Source organism: Ambystoma mexicanum, chromosome 7q (assembly GCF_040938575.1).
Source record: "Ambystoma mexicanum isolate Mex_15411 chromosome 7q, UKY_AmexF1_1, whole genome shotgun sequence".
In the NCBI taxonomy this organism is placed as follows: domain Eukaryota; kingdom Metazoa; phylum Chordata; class Amphibia; order Caudata; family Ambystomatidae; genus Ambystoma; species Ambystoma mexicanum.
Genome location: NC_090941.1, coordinates 77,468,174 through 77,489,046, shown reverse-complemented (window position 1 = coordinate 77,489,046; position 20,873 = coordinate 77,468,174). Strand labels below are relative to the sequence as shown.

At 43.7% G+C, this 20,873-nt stretch overlaps 1 protein-coding gene across 1 annotated transcript in view; it reads right to left on the bottom strand.

Moving 5' to 3' along the window:
* Positions 1-20,873, bottom strand: part of ANOS1 (anosmin 1) — a 426,084-nt gene that overhangs the window by 93,826 nt on the left and 311,385 nt on the right. The window contains exon 6 of the mRNA XM_069640752.1: positions 18,966-19,095. Coding sequence (XP_069496853.1) covers positions 18,966-19,095 — 130 coding nt within the window. The remainder of the gene's footprint in view (positions 1-18,965; positions 19,096-20,873) is intronic.

Here is a 20,873-nt window from a genome sequence, read left to right as displayed (position 1 = left end):
TTCTGGGCAAATTGTGTAACACAGTTCGTTGATTTTGCAGAGCAAACAATGAGCAAAATACCTCCAGTGGTTAGATTTGGGAGCATATGGTTCCGATTTAAACTATGACGGGGAAGACTCCACAGTGGCACGCTGTGCGATTGCGGTAGCAGAGTAGAGACCGAGTCAGAGAAGGGGGGATTAGGACTTTGTTCTTCATAGGTTGAGCTGCTTTCAGTTTGGGCCTTTAGTATGTTGATATTCTATTTTGTGTTCGGTTTCTGTCACTTGAGTCTTCTTTAGCCTCCTCTCACGAACTTTTTTTTAATTTTGCAAGATTACATGACATTTACATGACCAAACATGGCCATTTAGATGTCATTTTTGGTTACCTAATTGTACTGCGCAGATGTTAGACGTTGCAGTTGCAATGCTTAGTATAAAATAAACCATCAGGTTCAGGCACAGCAAAAACACAATTCCGGTTGTCATTGCCAGCAGCAATAATTATTTGCAACTGTTACCTACACTGCCAACACTGCAACCCTACCTGCCTCAACTGCAATTCCGCTTACCTTAACTGAAACCGCGACTGCTTGCACTGCAACTTCTCCTCGGCTGCAGCTTGCCTAAATTGCAATGTTGCCTGCTGCAACTGCAAACTCGCCAATGTACACTGCAGCCCTGCCTGCCCCAACAACACCACCGCAGGGCTCCAGTGAAATCCTGTCTGCTTCAACTGCAACATTGTCACTATCAACTGAAACCCTGTTTACGTCAAAACATTTCAGCCTACCTAAACTGAAACCCTGACTGTATTAAATACTCCTTACCTGCAACCGTGGCTGGTTCAACTGCAACACTGCCGACTCATGCAAAACCCTGCCTACCTCAGCTGCAACCCTATATGCTTGAAATACAATTTAGCTTGCCTATATTGCAGCACAACCTTCCTCAAATACAACTCTGCCTGCCTTAACTGGAACTATGCTGGTTCAACTGCAGCACTACCTGAATCATGCAAAACCCTGCCTGCCTCAGCTGCAACCCTGTCTGCCTGAAATGCAATTTAGCTTGGCTCAATTGCAGCACAGCCATGACTCAAATGCAACTCTGCCTGCCATAACTGCAACTATGCTAGTTCAACTGCAACACTGCTAGGCTCATGCACAAATCTGCAGGCCTCCGCTGCAATCCTGCCTGTCTGAAATACAATTTTTCTTGCCTCAATTCTAAACAGAATCCAATACACTGCCATCTGAACCAAATCCAACACACTGCCATCTGAACCGAATCGAACACACTGCCATCTGAACCGAATCCAACACAGTGCCATCTTTACCCAATACAACACATTGCCATCTGAACCAAATTCAACACAATGCCAGTTAAACCAAATCCAACACACTGCCATCCAAAACCGAATCCAAAACACTGCCATCTAAACCGAATCCAACACACTGCCACCTAAAACGAATTGAACATACTGTCATCTAAACAAAATCCAACACGCTGCCATCTTAACCGAATCCAATACGCTGCCATCTAAACCTAATCCAACATACTGCCATCTAAACAGAATCCAATACAATCTAAACAGAATCCAACACACTCTAAAAAAGAATCCCACACACTGCCAGCTAAACCCAATTCAACACACTGCCATGTAAACATGATCCACCAAATTGCCATGTAAACAGGATCAAACACACTGCCATCTAAACTGAATCCAGCACACTGCCATTTAAACCCAATCCAACACACTGATATATAAAAAGAATGCAACACACTGCCATCTAAACCAAATCCAACACACTGACATCCAAACCAAACCCAGCACACTGCCATTTAAACCGAATCCAGCACACTGCCACTTAAACCGAATCCAGCAGACTGCCACCTAAACGAAATCCAACACACTACCCTCTAAACAAAATCCAACACAGTGCTATCTAAACTGAATCCAACACACTGTCATCTAAACCCAATTCAACACACTGATATCTTAACAGGATCCAGCACACCGGAACCTAATCCAACATACTCCTATCAAAACCCAATCCAACAAATTGATATATAAACAGAATCCAGCTCCATGCCATTTAAATCGAATCCAGCACACTGCCACTTAAACCGAATCCAGCACACTGCCACTTAAACCGAATCCAGCACACTGCCACTTAAACCGAATCCAGAACACTGCCACCTAAACTGAATACAGCACACTGCCATCTAAACAAAGGCAAACATACTGCAATCTAAACCCAATCCAACACATTGCCATGTAAAAAGAATCCACCACACTGCCATGTAAACAGAATCTAACATACTTCCATCGAAACCACATCCAGCAAACTGCCATCTAAAAATAATCCAGCACACTGCCATCTAAACCCAATTCAACACACTGCCACCTAAAGCCAATCCAACATGCTGCCATCTAAACAGAATCAACATGCTGCCATCTAAACAGAATCAACACACTGCCATCTAAACCGAATCCAACACATTGCCATCTACAACGAATCCAACATGCTGCCATCTACACCAATCCAACACACTGCTACCTAAACCCAATCCAACAAACTGCCATCTAAATGTAATCCAACACACTGCCATCTAAAGTGAATCCAACACACTGTCATCTAAACAAAATCCAACACAATCTAAACAGAATCCAGCACAATGTCATCTAAACAGAATCCACCACACTGCCATCTAAACCTAATTCAACACACTGCCATCTAAACCGATCCAACTAAATCTAAACAGAGTCCAACACAATCTAAACCGAATCCAACATACTGCCATCCAAACCGAATCCAACACACTGCCAGCTAAACAGAATCCAACACACTGCATGTAAACAGAATCTAACACACTGCCATCTAAACCAAAACCAACACACTGCCATCTAAACCAAAACCAACACACTGTCATTTAAACAGAATCCAACACACTGCCATCAAAACCCAATCTAACACACTGCCATCTAAATGTAATCCAACATACTGCCATCCAAACCGAATCCAACACACCGCCAGTTTAACAGACTCCAACACACTGACATGTAAACAGAATCCAACACACTGCCATCTAAACCGAATCCAACAGGCATCTAAACAGAATCCAACACACTGCCATCCAAACCCAACCCAAAACACTGCCATCTAAACCCAATCCAACACACTGACACCTAAACAGAATCCACCACACTGCCATCTACACAGAATACATCACACTGCCATCTAAAAAGAATCCAGCACACTGCCATCTAAACAGAATCCAGCACACTGCCAGCTGAACCTAATCCAATACACTGCCATCTAAACAAAATCCAACACACTGCCGTCCAAACCCATCCAACACACAGCCATCTAAACCGAAATCCAGCACACTGCCACTTGAACCGCATCCAGCACACTGCCATCTAAACCGAATTCAACACACTGCCATCTAAACCGAATCCAACACACTGCCATCTAAACCGAATCCAACAAATTGCCATGTAAACAGAATCCAACACACTGCCATCTAAACATAATCCAACACACTGCCATGTAACCGTATCCAGCACACTGCCATCTAAACAGAATCCAACACACTGCCATCTAAACAGAATCCAACACACTGCCATCTAAACAGAATCCAACACACTGCCATCTAAACAGAATCCAAAAAGTTCATTTTTGTCATAGTGTTTTTTTCCCCGCCAGATGAATGCGTGCACGATGGCCTACCAAGAACTCCTACAGTGCAAAACTTTAAGGCAGCTGCTCTACAAAGACGAGTTTGACTCCCTATGCAGGCATCATTGAAACTCACAGACCACACAACTCCAAAAGCTATACTAGGAGGAACGAGTGTGTTCGAAACCGTGAAATCTAACACAAATCGGCAAAATGATTGGTTGCCAAGGGGCTCTGTCCTTAGCACTGCAGACATGGTAAAGAGCAGCCCTGTGACCAATTGCAACATATCAACTTTCCATTAGGCGTGAAATACAGCGTTAAGAGGTCAGGGCAGCGGTTAATTGCTCTAAGTCGCATACAAACCATAAACATAAATACTGGCTGTTGTATTTGTGTAGAGATTTCATAGGGATGTTCTTCCAAAATGGTAGGCGTCACCATAATATTAAAAACATCTATTTTTGACGGGATTTCGGAAACTGAAACCCACAAGCATCTGCTGGCTTATTTAGTGACCTTCCGATGTGTTTGTACAGTGGTCCCTGCGAGCGGTGTAAGGGGCGGCGCACCTGTTATCTCGGGCAGAGAAGAATGCGGCCTGTACATCTCAAAACATGGACGCAAACACATTTGGCATCCTTCAACGTTGGCTGGCTCCAGTCCCACATCAGAACGCATTGATGAGGAATGCCTTCGGCGTGTTTTCCTCTCAAATCTTGATGCTTTCTGGTCAGCGTGACCTTCCGACTAACGTCCTCCTTCCCGCTGAAGCATGCCACATGTTTCACTGGACTTCGTCATCGAAATTCAAAAGGGAATGAGCTTTAAGTTGCTGTAAACAGCGTGCGCGCGCGCTCCCAAGCAACTGAGGCGCAGCCCCGTGCGCAACGCGCTAAGGAGAGAACCACGATGCTTTTCTAAAAACGAAACCCCTCCAGAATGGTTTCGTCTCAATTTCAACGTCCATGTTGTCACACGCAAAGTCGTGTCTACAGGCACAAGAGTTTCACATGCTCTCTTACTCAACTAGCCCCAGTGGCCAAAGTGGGAGGGAGAGGTTGATATTTTAAGTTTTACTGTTCCTATAATTTTATTTAAAAAGAAACTGTTCCGGAATGGTTTCGTTTTAAAATAAAAGTAGGACGAAAATGAAACTTGCACTTCAGTGCACTGCACTGAACATTCCCTTAAAGAGCAGGTGTGTTTGTTTGGGGGGGTTTGGATTGCGCACGAGAGGGGGCGTGGCGATCAGTGGTTGAAGTGTACGAAAAGAAGTAGTGGAGCTCTGTCCTCTGCTGGTCTACCCCGCTCTCCACAAACCATATCCCTGCGCCCCCTCCCACACACAATGCAAACCCCCCCCAAACAAACACACCTGCTATTTATGGGAATGTGCAGTTCAGTGCACTGAAGTGCAAGCTTCAACTTCTTCCTACACTTTCATTCTAAAACGAAACCATTCAGAAGGGTTTCATTTTAAAATAAAAATATAGGAACAGTGAAACTTAAAAATAAAAAGTATGGGAGCACCGCTCCCGCCCACTTCGACCTCGCGATGGGGTATGTGGGGAGCAGGGGCAGGCCAGCAGGGAACATAGTTCCACTACTTCTTTTAGTACACTTAGACTACTATACATCGACTTGAACAAAAACCGCAAAAGAGAAGATGAAATTCTAAAGCAAACGATATGGTTTCACATATTAAACCGGCGATCTCCACTATGAAGAATAGTGATGTATTCTGGTGTCCTGAAAAGCCTTCTAGCACCCGGGGCAGCCGTCTGCCTCATTTAAGAAGCTTGGAACGTGAGCGTTATTAGCTGGTGTCACACCCAGGTCCGAGCTTTTCGATGACCCGCTCACTCCAGAGCCCTCCCACTCATCCCCCGCACTCCCCTTTTATATTTCAAATAAAACGGCAAACGTTACCTTTGAGGTCTCCCATCTACTCCATATTTGCCCGGATGCCCCAACAAATGAATAAAAAGCTCATTATTACTTTGTTCGTTTGTTATTTTTTGTGGTAAACACATGGGTCGAAGAGTACAAAAAAATAATGTGTGGACCTCCGCTCCTCTCTGCCCCGTTCTCTCCCTGCACTGCCCTCGCATTCCCTCACTCCTCAATCCCCAATACCCACCCTCACCGCTGTATAAACCCCATAGCTGGGTTCTCCCTTTCTTCCATTCCATCCCCCAATACTGCGTATTACGACGGTAAAATCAGCACGGGAAGAAACTCTGTGAAAGAAAATGGCCACCATTACTTTCAGTCATTGTCGCCCAGAGCATGCAGCTTTATGCACCCTCTCCTTTCCAATCGCCGCCCATTCGGACCTCTTATGGGACATGCACCGGACTATACACCACGCCGACCCCACCCATTACCTGCACACACAGTTGTGCTGGCAGCAATTTCAGGTTAATCATGCTTAATTGCAGAAAACAAATGCTGATCACTGTGCACCATATTGAACAGCATTTGTTTTCAGCATGCAGCACGGCAGGTTGGGAATGGGCGTTAAGTCCCAAGCAGGCTAGCCAGATAAACAAAAGCAAACCAGCCTGTGAAACAGCAGGGCAAGCTGTGGCACTAGCATGTTATCAGCAGTGCTCAGGTTCGAATCCTGAGTAAGGGGGAAGCAAAACATCAAAGGTTCCCTTCCCTGCTATTCCAGAAACGGTGCTCTGGGTGGCAAAAAATAACGGAACGGTGGAGAATTTTCCTGGGGAAAAAAAAATCATCATACCCTTAAGTTCCCACCTACTTCAACCTCTGGGTAAACAGGATTGCGTATCTGGCTGTCACCTTTGTACCATCACCAAAAGAAAAAAAGATGAGCATGTTGGAAGATTATCCCTGGTGCCAAAGACAAAAATCACCTCGGGAAAAGGTTTTAAGGGCTGATAACAGTTCCACAGTCCATGGCAAGAGCCTCGTTTTACCTCATTCTTTAGGTGTAATGACCTCAGGATCAGACAGTCTACCGTCTGATCACGGGCACCACCTGAGGCAATTATTGCCTAAGGAAAGCTCAGTCTCTCAACAACAGTGTGAGCTGGGGGGCGTCTGAGAACACTAGTTCCAGACTTGTAAACACCCCCTCAAGTGTGATGAAACAAGGAAGAATGTACAACTCTTTTACCCAACTCTAGTCCTTTCCCTCTACAATTCATGGCACCATCTCGCAATGCCTATTCTTTATACATTTTGAATCATATCTATTTCTTTTTCACTTATCTCTGAATGAAACAGAAATTGTACCCCACCCCTTCACTTACTTTCTTTCAACCCATATATTCCCCTTTTCTCCCCTGCATTCAAAGTAGGCCAGCTACTCATTTTCTTACCTCTCTCGCTCTTTCTCCAAGCAGATCTGTTCTTTCTCTCACACCTGCAGATTTGATATATATAACATCTGCCACATTCCGAGTGTAAAAAACCTCTTATTCTTACTTTAGTGTTCTCCCACTCTCCAGTCGTTCCTTTTTATTTTACTTCTTGACCTCCCTCTATATTCTCCATCTTCTCAACAATTTTAACACTGCAACTTATCTACCCCAAAACAGCCATGTTCATCATGCATTACCCCCTTGTGAATTGCACTGGATTGGGGCCCTCTTTCTTTCTGTCTTTAATTTGGGCAGTTGTGCATGCTCTGTAAATGTGTCCGGAGTCTCTCCTCCGCACCCCACTTAAGCTGTGTCTACCCTCTCGCTCTCCTTTTATTTTCTCACACTCATCTGTTCAGCCTCCATCGTCTTGTTGCCCTCGATGGATCAGTTTCTTTGCTTGTGTCCATCTTCCGGAATGCCATCCTCTCTTCTTTATGGTCATCTGCGAACTCGGTCTCCTTTTGGGTCATGCCGAAACACTGCTTTCTCCCCATTGCCAGTCCTGAGGAATGTCCACCAATGTATCTTGTGTGTCATTACGTTTACCCTTACTAGGATTCTGTTTTTTTTATTTTGTACAATACTCCAATTTGGTACAGTGAGTTGGCAAAAATACTTCATAAAATAAGATGAAATATAGAGAATTCTCCAGGAGCATTAGTAACTTCACAAAGCTTAAAGACACATCTTATGTTATATTGATTTATACCACGCACCGATACCACGCAAGGGCAGTCTCCAGGCACTCACGTCGCTCTGCAAGAAAGAGGACTGGTTTGGTTAGTGAGGGAGAAAAGATAGAATAGGTCCAGAACCAGGAAAAACTGGCGTCTGTGTGTGTTTTTGCTTGCAGATGGTTGATGGTGTGCACTGGCTTGTTGTATCCGTATGGGTAAGGTCCGACGCCTGGGATTTTTTTTGCGTGGATGTTTGTTGTGTTGGGGTGAGTGTGTGTTTTCTTTGTAGATTGTTAGTATTTAGAGTTGTGCGCACTGGCTTGTATCCGTACGGTAAGGTCCAATGCTGGGATGTTTTCTGTGGCTACAGTTTGTTGTGTTGGCATGTGTCTGTACGTTTTCTGTGTTGAATGCTGGAATTTAGGGTTGTGTGCACTGGCTTGTTGTATCCATATGGGTATGGTCCAATGCCTCGGATGTTTCTATAGGACTGTTATGTTGCAGTGTGTATGTGTGTTTTATGTGTAGATTGGCGGGGTTTAGGTTGTGCACACTGGCTTGTTTTGTGCGTATGGGTAAGGCCCACTGTCCTGGTTTGTTCGTTGTGCGTGTTGCTTGTGTTGGGTGCGTGTTTAGTGCATAGGTTGGCAAGCCCAGTGGGTGTGTATAGTGTCTGGGTGGTGTATTTGAGGAAGTAGCAGAGTGGTTAGTGCTTCGGCTACTCGCTAAATTCATCCATGTGGCTGATCTACACAGTCCTATCTGTTGTGAGAAATTACGAATCACCTCAATTCTAAGTGTGACGCATGGTTAATCTTCCCAATTCTATCTAAATGTGACGCCTGGCTAAACTTCACAAGTCTATCGAAGGGTGATGCATCGTTAACCTTCTCATGAAAGACCTGCCCTCCGCTTAGCAGGGAAAACTGATGTGAAGCGAAGTAGTCAATGCGATGTGAGACTCCAAAAAACATGTGTAAAACAGTTCCAATATATTGGCACATGCAGAAGAGTCGACTCCACTTCCAACACGTTATGCCATGGTAATAAGTCCTTGTTGTGTTTTCCTTTTTCATGACGCTTGTGAGAAGATAATGTTTTACTCTAGCCCCGCTTTTCTGAAGCCCTAAACTCTAGTTTAAAAATCTAAATTCTACATTCTTTAAGCACTATGAAGTGAATGCCTGCATGCCCACACCTTATAAAAACAACAAAAGGTAAATCAAAGCATTGAACACGTTTGGCTCTTCCCCTCATTGACTGCATCTATGCTTCAGCCCTGAAGCTAAAAGGGCTAGTGTCTTCTGAAACATATTACCTCTTTTTAAATACACACACAACAAACAGCGAATCAACACTTTGAACACCATTGGAAAGTAAATATACCCAAAAAGCAGCCTTATTAAAAAAAAAATAAGTGCCGGAGGCCGTGGCCTTTGGGCATGTCTGAAAGGCTGTAAAACATTATGGTATAACAAAGCTCTTTAAATTCACTGAGAAAACATTTGTTACGGGCAGGTAAGTTGAGGAGATTTAACGCAACAGAACCTCTCAAAGTTCTGCAGATGTGGGAAGTCATGACCAGCTTATGTCGGCGCGTTCCCTTTGCAAAGCCCATGAGCACGTACATGTTATAAGAGAAGGAATTTACAATGACATCCAAAATGGCATTATGTGGGACATAGCATTATTGGGGACATCAACTGGAATACAGTTACGTCATAACTTACCAAATCCGCCACTGAATTTCAAAGGTTTTGTCGATCAAATCTCCTTAACTTAACTGCAATTTAACTTACGTTTTTTTAGTTAATGTTAATGTTAAAGGACATTTGTACCGTGCACTATCACCACCGGAGTGGTCCACTGGCGCTCTGGCGGTTCTTGAAAAGGAGGGGAGGATGAGTTAGTGGGACGAAGCAGGAAAAGTGCAAGAGAGCAGTGATGTGCTGTTGGCAGCCTCAGCCCGGTGGGTCCGTTGGCTGGGCCTGGGGTGTTTGCGGCCGGTAGACGTCGTGTACTGTTGTACACGACTATGTGTGTTTTTGTTTCGTTGTTGCAGTGTAGTGAAGTTTGTGAGGTTTGTTATGCTGTAGGTTTGGTTGTGTTTGGTTTGGAGTTTGAGAGGTGTATGCAGAAAGGGAAATTGTTAGTAGGGTTGGTTAGTTTTCATCTCTATCCTGAGTTGAGGTGCTCGGTTTGCGTGGTCTCCCCTGATGCAGCTCTGTCCAGATCTGGGTCCGACTGGCATATAAGATTCCTTACTCTTCAGGCCCCCACCTCTAGCATGCTCTCTCAGTGCTCCCCTTATTCTCCTTTAATACTCTTGTGGCAAGTGCATCTGCCAGTGTCAGCCTCTTAGGTAGTGTGGTGATTGTCAATATCTCGTCAATTCCATACCACTGTGGTACCTGGCAGTAACTAAGGGCAGGCAAGGTGTTGGTGGGATTGTCTGGGGTAGTTGACTCAGTCTCTGTGCGCGCTGTCTGTGTTCCAGTCTGTCCGGTGTCACCCATCCAGGTGTTGTGTGAGTTACCCTCTCGATCGATATATAACCACACACTTGTTTAAATTTTTTAGACGAAATGCGTTTGCTGCGCCAAAACGGCAAATAGAACAAACAAAAAAGAGGTGGAAATGCAAATTGGGGCAGAGAGAGAGGCAGCCGAAACAAACGAGGAGGAGACAAAGGAACAGGAAGCCCCTTGAACAATATCCGGCAAGATCTCTGCGCTCTGGGAAGTGAGTGGGTCTAATGAACAAAATGAGGGCAGCTTCAAGATAATAAACTTGTCTAATCACACTCTAACTGCTGACCAAAATAAAGTATTGAGCTTGGGTCTCAATTTCTGTCCCAATGCTAAAAACGACTACGTGGAGACTAGAATAGATCTGGATCATTTCGTCCAAAAGGTTCGTCTTAAGAAATAATTTGCAACTAACAGTTGGCACCAACGCAAAAAGGAAGCACAAATAGGAAGGACAGAAATTAAAATAAGAGAATTGGACATACTATCAGATCTTATGCAACTTGAAAAAGGTACAGACATGGGAGGAGCACTCAGCCCGTCAACCTTACAGAAGTAGGGATCAACACAGACTGGATGGCAAAAAGTAGCTTAAAATCAAAATCCAAGTTTAATCCAACGACAAACGCTGGGAGTAACATTGAAGTGTTTCAAAGTCTTGTGATAGAGGACTTAAAAAGCCTACGTAGAAAAACTAGGAATTTAAAACCAAAAGACAATTTGACATCTAATGAGAGCAGGGCTTTAAGTGGGCCGGGGCCTGCCGGGGCTGGGCCCTGGCAGGCTCCGAAATTTCGTTTCGAGGCGGGGCCCTGCCGGGGCCCACTATTCTCCCCTGGCAGCCCCGGCCACTACACGAAAAGGCATTTTTTTCTACAGCCTGAAACTCTCGCTCGTGTGCGAGAGCTTCAGGCTTCAGAAAAAAATGCCTTTCCGCCATAATGGTGGCGCCACACCTACGAGGCATCCCTTTAAGCAAGGGATGCCCGTGGGCCGGCGCCACCATTATGGAGACAACGTGAGGCCGCTGGAAGCAGAGGCCTTGCTTTCTAAATACTGAAGCTCCCGCAGATTCGCGGGAGTTTCATTCTTTAGGAAAAGGCCTCTGCTTCCAGCAGCCTCACCCTATCAGCCTTAATGGTGACGCTGCCCCTCCCCAGCTGGCGAGGGGCAGTGTCGCCATTAAGGTTGAATAGGCGAGACGCTATCCCCTGCCAGGTTAGCCTATCGAAAATAAATGTAGAGATCAGCACCCTCTCCCCAAGGGGGAGAGGGTGCTGCTCTACAAAAGGCTGCCTGGCAGGGGTGCCAGTAGCTATTGAGCCGAGGCTCGTCAGGGGGCGTGGCCTAACTGGCCAGCGGGACCCCCGCCATTAGGCCACGCCCCCTTGATGAGCCCCGGCTCATTTTGTGGTGCCACTTAAGGCACTGAATGAGAGACAAGCTCTGAAAGAACTTCAGGAGCTCAAGAACTGTATAATAAAACCCTCAGATAAGGGGCAGAATATAGTCCTACTCAATAAAGATGAATACATCAAGGAGGCTTATAAACAACTCAACGATACAAGCTGCTGCATGAGATTAGAAGCAAATCCCATGAAAGAACTAGAACAGAAGGTGACATTATTCCTTGAGAATTGGGAACAAAAGGGAATCCTATCAGAATAGACTGTGAAATTCTGGTGGATTAATCATGCTATAACACCCACCATATATTTTTTACCTAAAACCCATAAGAACTTAAATAAACCGCCTGGGAGACCCATTGTGTGCCTTTTAGGCTCGGCATTGGAAAATGTGTCCAAATTTATAGATGAGGCGTTGTTTCCCTTCATTTCTGTACTTCCCTCTTACATAAAAGACACTACAGACTTTCTGTGCAAAATAGAAGACATTCCTTGGGAAACAGAATATCTAATGGCGACAATGGATGTTCTCACTGTCCACATCCATTGGACATGAGGATGGCAAAAAAGCATGCCTACATTATCTCAACACCAAATCATTGAACTATCTTGAACACACTAAAATGGTGATGGAAATGATTGATTTATGTCTAACCAATAATGTTTTCCTTTTTAACGATGAGTATTTCAAACAGATACAGGGGACCGTGATGGGCACTACCTTCGCACCCTCGTATGCCAATCTGATGATGGGTGCATGGGAAGAACTAGAGGCATGGGCGGATATAAATCAGGAACAAACACAAAATGTTGTTCTGTGGCTCATATACATCAACAATCTATTCATTATCTGGAAGGGGACTGCAAAGAGTTGGTTGGAGTAAGTGAAAAAGCTGAATCAAAACTCTAAAAACTTGAGATTCACCGAAACTCAAAGTCGGACACTAATTACCTTCCTCGATGTGAATATTAGAATCGTCAATGATAAAATAATCTGCAAATTGCATAGGAAAAACATTGGCTCTAATATACCATTACATGCATTCAGTGGACACACAAAGAATCTGATTTGGAGTGTCCCCTATGGTGAATTTGTGAGACTAAGAAGGAACAACACCACCATAGAATCATATGACCAAGAGAGCAAGATAACGGCTGCAGGTTTCCAAAGACAGATGTATCTGAAAAGAGTCATAGAAAGGGCCTTTCTAAAAGCAAGACAATTAGAGAGACAGACCCTATTGGCTGGCAGCCAGAAGAAAGAAAAATCAGAGGAAGAAAGCAACTGCACACGCTTCATCCTCACTTTTGACAGCCAGGCGAAAACTATCAGACATATTCTGCAAAAACATTGGAACATCTTGTTAGCAGATCCTGACCTAACCAACAGCCCCAAGGGTCATCCTGAGATAAGTTTCAGGAGAAACTGATCCTTTAAAGATATCTTGGTGCAAAGCTTTATGGCCAAAGAAGAAGAAAAGACACAAGCAAACTGGTTGATGATGAAAAAGAAGTGTTTTCCACAAATGCACACGTTGCAATATTTGTAAATACGCAACCATCTGTGGAAGTTTCACACACCCGGTGAAAGGACACACAGTTGGGATTACATAATGGATTACATGTGAAACTGACCATGTGGTATATGCTCTCACCTGTGTGTGCCAGAAGTGGTATATTGGCAGCACAAAGTGCAAATTAAAAATTTGCATACAACAACACGTGCGTGCCATTCTTCACAATGATGTAAACTACCCTATGGCTAAACACGTCTTTGAATGCCCCAACAACATAGACAGTTTTAGATTCTTTGCCTAATACAAGAAAGAAATGGGCCCCATGGGAGGCGACAAAGAGAAAATGCTAAGACAAAAAAAAATCTGTTGCATCCTTGACTTTGAAAGTAAACAACCCAATGGGCACAATATCGATGAGGAGCTGTATACTTTTCTGGGATGCTAAGAACAAAACAATAGAAAAAAATAGAAAAATATCGATGGCTCTCGCAAGACAGTTAGCTAGGAGGAAAAATGGCAAGGAGAAATCATTTGGGTTCTCTGAGGATTGTTTGAATTAGAGTTTTCCCCATTGTATATTTGATGTTTCCCCGTCTACTGGTTACATTTTTTACTGCAGATTTTGTAATCATGTTAATTTAGAAAAAGATGAGTTTTATGCAATGTTTTAATCAAGATTTTAATTGAGTTTTTGGTGGTTGTTTCTATTTGTACGTTTGTCAATGAGGAAATTGAACACAATTCTTGGAAGGGAGAGATGGAATGTGGGGTAGGGCAGCACATCTACATAAAGATTGATGGAAGACCAATGCAATCTGACCTATGGATACGAGCAGCTAAACAGGTGCTGCAATATTATTAGAACGGTATTGGGTTGTATACAGTAGATATGGCGCCTCCTGACATGATGGAGTTGGAGAGCAAACCACATTGGAGATCTTAATAATTATGACTTGCACTATGCACTTTATACTCGTTCGAATATGCTGCGATTGCACTTGGCACTTTGAATGTATTGTGATATGCTGCTAGAGCACTATGCACTTTAATGAGGCACTTTATGCTAGTACTGTAAAGGGTTTGAAGATGACTCTTAGTGGTGCATCAGATGGGGCATTTTTTGGAATATGCAGCCTGAACACCAGGCACTAGAATAAGGCACCTTGTTAATGCATTAAAGAAAACCCCAAGCCTAATCTAAGCGGCAAAATAACTATCCAATTGCATTTGGCACTCTGGATGTACTGTAATACGCCATTAGAGCACCAAGAAGCACAAAGACGCATCGAATGCATGCATCCTCGATGGGGTTTTAAATATGACTCTCAGTGGCTCACCAAATGGTGGATTTATGACAATAGGTTGTTGTGACAATACAAGGCACTGTGACCAGGCATTTGATGAGTGCATGTAAGAAAACCTTAAGCTCATTTCCAAATGAATGAATATGTTTTGTACCGAACATACTGCACCTGAATGTAACACTACATCATTATAAGATGGCCGCCATGCAATTTGGTCTTTACAACAGACAGGGAAAACTAGTCCTGTTTCTATTGTTAGCACCCAAACTTTCCTCTCCGTCTCTTTCATATTTTTAATGAGTTCTAGACAATGGGACAAACTGTTATGATCAAGCGGCGAGTTGGCTGCAGAACGTGTGAACGTCTTCACTTTGGGAGGGCCTGAATACTTTGGTCGTGTGAATTTTAATGGATTTCCATTTTTTGGTGATTTTATGATTTTCCCTGGACGAATCAATAAAGGAAAGACATTATTTGAATACAGCAGTGTGGACCCGGTTACATTTTTTCAAATGGTCTGACAAACTACTGTGGAGAGTGCGGCTCAAACCTTTTATCTGCATGGTAAAAATTACAAACAAAGCCTGACACGTATCACTCATAACTCGGAGCTTGCTCACAGGATGTGTGCATATGTAAGTCCCTAGACAGTGCATACTGCTATGGTTCCAGCCCTGCATACAATAACTGAACAACTCAGGTTTTACCATGGTGCTTTACACACAATCAATGAAACGGCCTATCCCAGAGGAAGACAATGATCCATTTCAGAATGTGTTCTTGTAGTGACATACAGTGGCCAGAGTGTACTTGTGCGAAAGAAAAAATGGAACACAATTAGCTACGATTTTGCTGCTTAGATGATATGGAAAGGGAAATTCACATTATTTTAAAAATGTTTTCATTAGGGCAAAAATGCAGCAGACCTGTTTGTAATGTAACATAAAAAAGAAATGTAGTAAACTCATTTCTTTTTATGTTGTGCAGCAACATTAGTACAAAACAGTGCGAATCATGTTGGTCCTAGTGTACACCTTTTTAGATAATGCTGACTGGGACAAAACCTGCCTGCCACATTCCATGTTACCTACGCAGCAAAAGACATTGGATACGTTTTTAGCACAAGTGTAAATATTAGATGTTCTAGTCCCAGGGGAGCAAATCTCGAATCTTAATTATCCAAGAAATGCGAAAGTTATAAACTGATCTGCACAAAAGATGGCATGCATGAAAAGAAAGGCACATACCGACTGATTTTCGGTAAAGCAATGAGCAAATGAAAAAGTGCATATAACAAATAAGCTATACATTAACGACAACTATGCCGCGGATGCCCAGCAATTCAACAATACATCCGTATACAGGTAAACATGTTTACCTTGATCATGCAGTAATGTAGTTATATTGCAGTCCCATCCAAAATATTAATAGTACACAGATTTGTCGATGTGCAGCTATCCACAACGGGGACATATTCCATCAAGGGGTTCAGAGACACCTGAGCGAAGCTCAAGTCATCCTTGATGTCACGTGGAACCCTGAGGTGAAATGAACGCCATTTTTGACAGGTGTCCACCTGTGCTTTACGGTGTGTCTGGCCCCTTCAGCATCTCTTTTCCAATCCCTCCGCTGTGTCTGTGGATCCGCGGTGCACGCGGTGTATAAGTGAGATCTAAGGGACAGACAACATAGCTCCCAATGCCTGGGGGTCCTGTCGCCCGCCCCCACCTCCCTCCGTTGTCACCATTGTTCCCGCGACACACCACCAGTGATGCAGGCGGGAAAGACTATGTGCTCATCCAGTACGATAACGTGGAATCCAGCATCTTTGTGAGTCCTCTAACTTTAGCTGACATCCCTGCCCCATTAAAATAGGAATCTGTGTTCTTATACTCCAATTCAAGCCAGTGTCCTCTTGTTTCCAAGGGCTGTAATAACAGGTTATTATCGCCGCATATTTTAATGGTACTTGAGTTATCAACCTCGGACGGCTGCCAGGCTAATAGGCTCCTGCCGGGGGATCTGAACTTGTTAAATATAGGCTGTTCTCCTGTCAAAGACTAACACTTTACTCGTGTGTAATCGACGCAGAGAATTCTTGAGAGGGTCTTCTAATTGTTCACTATATTGCGTCCATATCTTCCCCAGGGACTATATGTTATGTCGGGTTATCAATGTATTTAATGGGGTGTTTGTGCTTCCTAATCGTACTCCCTATCTAATTCTATGGACCGTGCATTTGAAGGCGGGCCTGGACATCACCGCAGAGTCTATTGGAATATACAGCAGTGTGCATGTCCAGGATAGTAGGACAGTGTACGAGGATAGTAGGACAGTGTACGATCAATTCAAGGCAACTCCGCCTGAGGCTACAGAGCAGCGTGTGTATTTATCCATCCAATGGGATCATTGTTTTTTGGGATGTCATCAATAAAACAAACTGACATTTGTTCTCAAAGTGGATATATTATCTCTACGGTTCTCCACAAACCCATGCTGCGCAGACGTTTACCTCAATTCATAATTTGCATTAATTCAAATAAAAGCAGAATTCCAGCAGCAACGTTTTAACAATGAGGTTCTCTCAATATATATATATATATATATATATATATATATATATATATATATATATATATATATATATATATATATATATATATATTTTTATTTTTTTTTTAAATGGAGGATTCAATGTGCATGAAGAATTGGCAGACCTGAATACTGTCTTGATGAAATGAATGCTCCCCGGAAGGTCATCTCAGTCAAGTTCCAATTACCTATTACCATCGGCAGTATCACATTTGTTGGTGGTAATTCCTACCATTTTCAGCACTTAAACACATTATTGTGGGATTTAAAAAAGACAGTGTCAGAATAATTCCTTTTAATATGAGGAACAAGCTTATGACCCCAACAACACAAATTACTCCTCTGTCACCATCTGCTATGTGACCTCACATGACCTACTCTTAAGGTAGCATCAGCTAGTACTGCTTTTTTTAACACCTTTTAGGACAAAGTGAGGTAGGTAGGTATACACTTTAATCAGCAAATATCCTTTAACATAAGACATAAACAGCACACACTGTCTGAAACATTAGCAGCATAAATAATCACAGTCAATATAAAAACATGAGAGCTGATTTTTTTCTTAGCGGTACTGGCTTTTTACCCATTATTTTGTGCTGTGATATGGAGAACCAGTGTTAACAGAATTGCCACTGGTGGTAATGCCTTTACCATAGAAGGTAGTTAAATCAGCAAAAAGTTGTGTCCTTCCGTAATAGTATTTCCTCTCCAGCCCCAAGTATCACCTACGAACAGTGGTAATTCTAATGGGGGCAGGGATGCTTTCTTCAGCTACTCACTAAAATGCACATTTCAACTGATATCCCCCGATGGATTCTATTACATCATGCAAAATGCTTCATCATGTTCCTTTTTGTGTATTACTTCTTTCATACTTTCACCCTGACCCAGCATCACAGATGTAATATTTGCCCTTCCGGTCAATATGTGCCATCAAAATCTTTGCAGCCTGAAGTCACAAGTTTCAATTCCGACAGGGCAGACAAAGTTCATCCTCCCTTTGAGGTTAATAGATGAAGGATCATTCAGCTGATTAATAAGCACTCTTAATAGCACATGAACATCACGATTAACCTCCTCTAAATCAATTACCAACTCCAGAATGCAGTCAATAATCTCCAGTATTGACCAGACTCCTTAGATAAGCAGCAGCCTACGAGCGGACAGTGCATACACTGCTATATTTGACCAAAAACTGCTCATAGCCTTAAAGATGTTGGGAGGGTTCGTTTTCACTTTGGGTAATGCCCTACGCCAACTGTTTGCCTGAGGTGAAGGAATGGGCATTATTCCGTGATAACGACTCCCTCAGTCCACAAGACTTAAAAACAGTGCTTAGAAGCAGGAAGAATCTGGAATGATGTGCTATATAATAGCGAGGGCATATTGTATGTTGGAAAAGGTGCATTTACGTTAAAGGCAGTACATCTGTAGTTCACATATTGCCACCTTTATGACATTACAGAGAATCACGTGAATTACTTGGGAACACGAGAAACATCTGAGTCGCGGGATTCAACTGAAGCAAAAACAGCATGGTCCTACCACTCTTGAACTTTATGAGAGCAGAAGCACTTATCCATAACACGGTCTTTGCAGAGAGTGATTACGTGTGTCCAACCAAATTAAAAGCAGTTTCCGCTAAGCCCAGAACACGTGCGTTTAAAATGATTTCTTCATCGCTAACCCGTGCAGTGAAACTTCAAACACACACACACTTATGCCCCCAGCACCCCACCACCAATGTGCACGCGGCTAAATACAGACAGGCCACCTGTTGGATGGCTGTATCTATTAAATATTCAGCGGATCGAGTTGCCAGCCATGTGTGACAGAGTTTGAGGTGATTGCCAGTTGCAGGAAACGAGCACTGACCTTTTGAGGAGCGGAAGTGTTTACTCGGCGCGGTGAAGCCCCTTGTTCCGTGCACATTAACAGCAGCCACTCGGAACTGGTACCACCTGCTGGCTCTGATGTCGGGCAACTGCACCCTCTCGTCTGTGCTCTGTGGAGGAAAAAGGCCACATGGTAGGAGAATTACGCCGAGGGCCCCCCAAAAAGTGTTAACAGCCCGCTTGCAAGTCTGACTGGTGTTTATACTTCCAGGAACACTGCCCAGCTGAAAGCCTATTGTATTTCATATGTGAGAACAAAAAATATTTGAATATGTTAGGAAAGTGTTTCCTCTGTGGTGGTTGGAGAATGAAAAGATGTGAGCCAACGTACGCGGGCGCCATCGTACAGTTGCACACTTCTCTCATCATACCACTGCCGAGCAGCATCTTTCCCACTGGCTGGTTTCTAAAACGACTTCCCGCAAGTACCTAACTGGACACATTTGTCAGCTGAGAAGACAATGTGAAAGGAATAGCATTGGAATACGAAATATTGATGACAGCTGCCCTGAAGACATGTGTCCCTTCTCTCTTTCTCTGCACTTGTGCACACTGAATGACCACAAGGCCTAGTAGGCCCCGCCCCTGCCCTGTCATCAGTTTATTCTATTTGCCTTTGTTCCCAGGGTCCCTCCCCTTTGCCCCGTGGGCGCTTTGAAACACCATTTCTTGATGTATGAGCGCCTTACAAATGCACAATAACCTAACCAAGGTATAATGGCAGCTGAGCTAGCGAAGCACCACCAATTCCAGGATTCAAACAGAACTTGTTAAAAATAAAAAACCACTGCAGGCACCTAACTAGTCTAAATCAGTTCCATGTGGGGGTCTTCAAACGTGTTTATACGACGAAACACTCTTGATTACACTTTTTGAAGTCGTGCCCCAGCTCGACCCCCACCCCAGCTGATGAAGTGGCACCACCTCCATCCCACTCATGGTCATGGAGTGGTGCCACCTTGACATTACACCTGGTCACAAAGTGGTGGAGATGCTGGGTGGGATCAATATAGACTCTGCAGGCAACTTGTCTGCCGCTCTCTGATGCAGAGCTTCGGGGCTGTAAAGTGGCCCACCGTTGTGAGGGGTGAGTATTTTATGGGGGTGTTATACTGTCGAAGTCCATAGGAGGCATTTGATGTGTGAGTGGAAATGCGTCCTAGGTAGGTGCGCTCCTCTGAATGAGTGAGATAATGTGCAGTGCACCTGGGAGAATGGATCCCAAACTGTCACCGAATACTAACTTGACACAGTGCGATAGAGCTACTCAGTCCCTCATTATATGTTTCCCTCTTTTTAAAGTCACTCTGGATGTATCCTCTTACTGTCTCCTTGCCTCTCTATCCTTCCTCAGTCTACTTTCCTTGTCCTGTCTTTTCACTATCCTTCCATCCTTCACTCACTCGCTCGTCTCTACTTTCTCTCACTTCTTCACTCTCTCACGCCTACTCTCTCTCCCATCACTCTATCTCCGTACTTGTTGCGTTCATTCTTCCATGCCTTATTTTCTCTCCATTCTATTCTCTCTTATCCTCCTCCTCCCTATTTGTTACTCACTCAAATTCTATTCCTTCCTCCCTCCGACTCTTTATCCTGTCTCTCACCCTCTATTTCTTCACTAATCCGCTCATCCTGTCTCTATTTTCTCTTCCCTGCCTCTCATCGCCCTAATGTCCTGTCTCCCATCTTCCACCCATTCTCTCTCCTCCCTCTGCTGCTCCGTGTCCCCTCTCTCCTTCTCTCATTGTGTTGCCTCTCTCTCTCTCGCTCTCTTATTCTGTTTCTTTGATCCGTCCCTCCAGTTATGTTACTCTTCTGTCTGTTTTGTTCTATCGGTTCACTCCTTCCTTGACATTATTTATCTTCTTCTCTCATTCTGTCTCTCCTA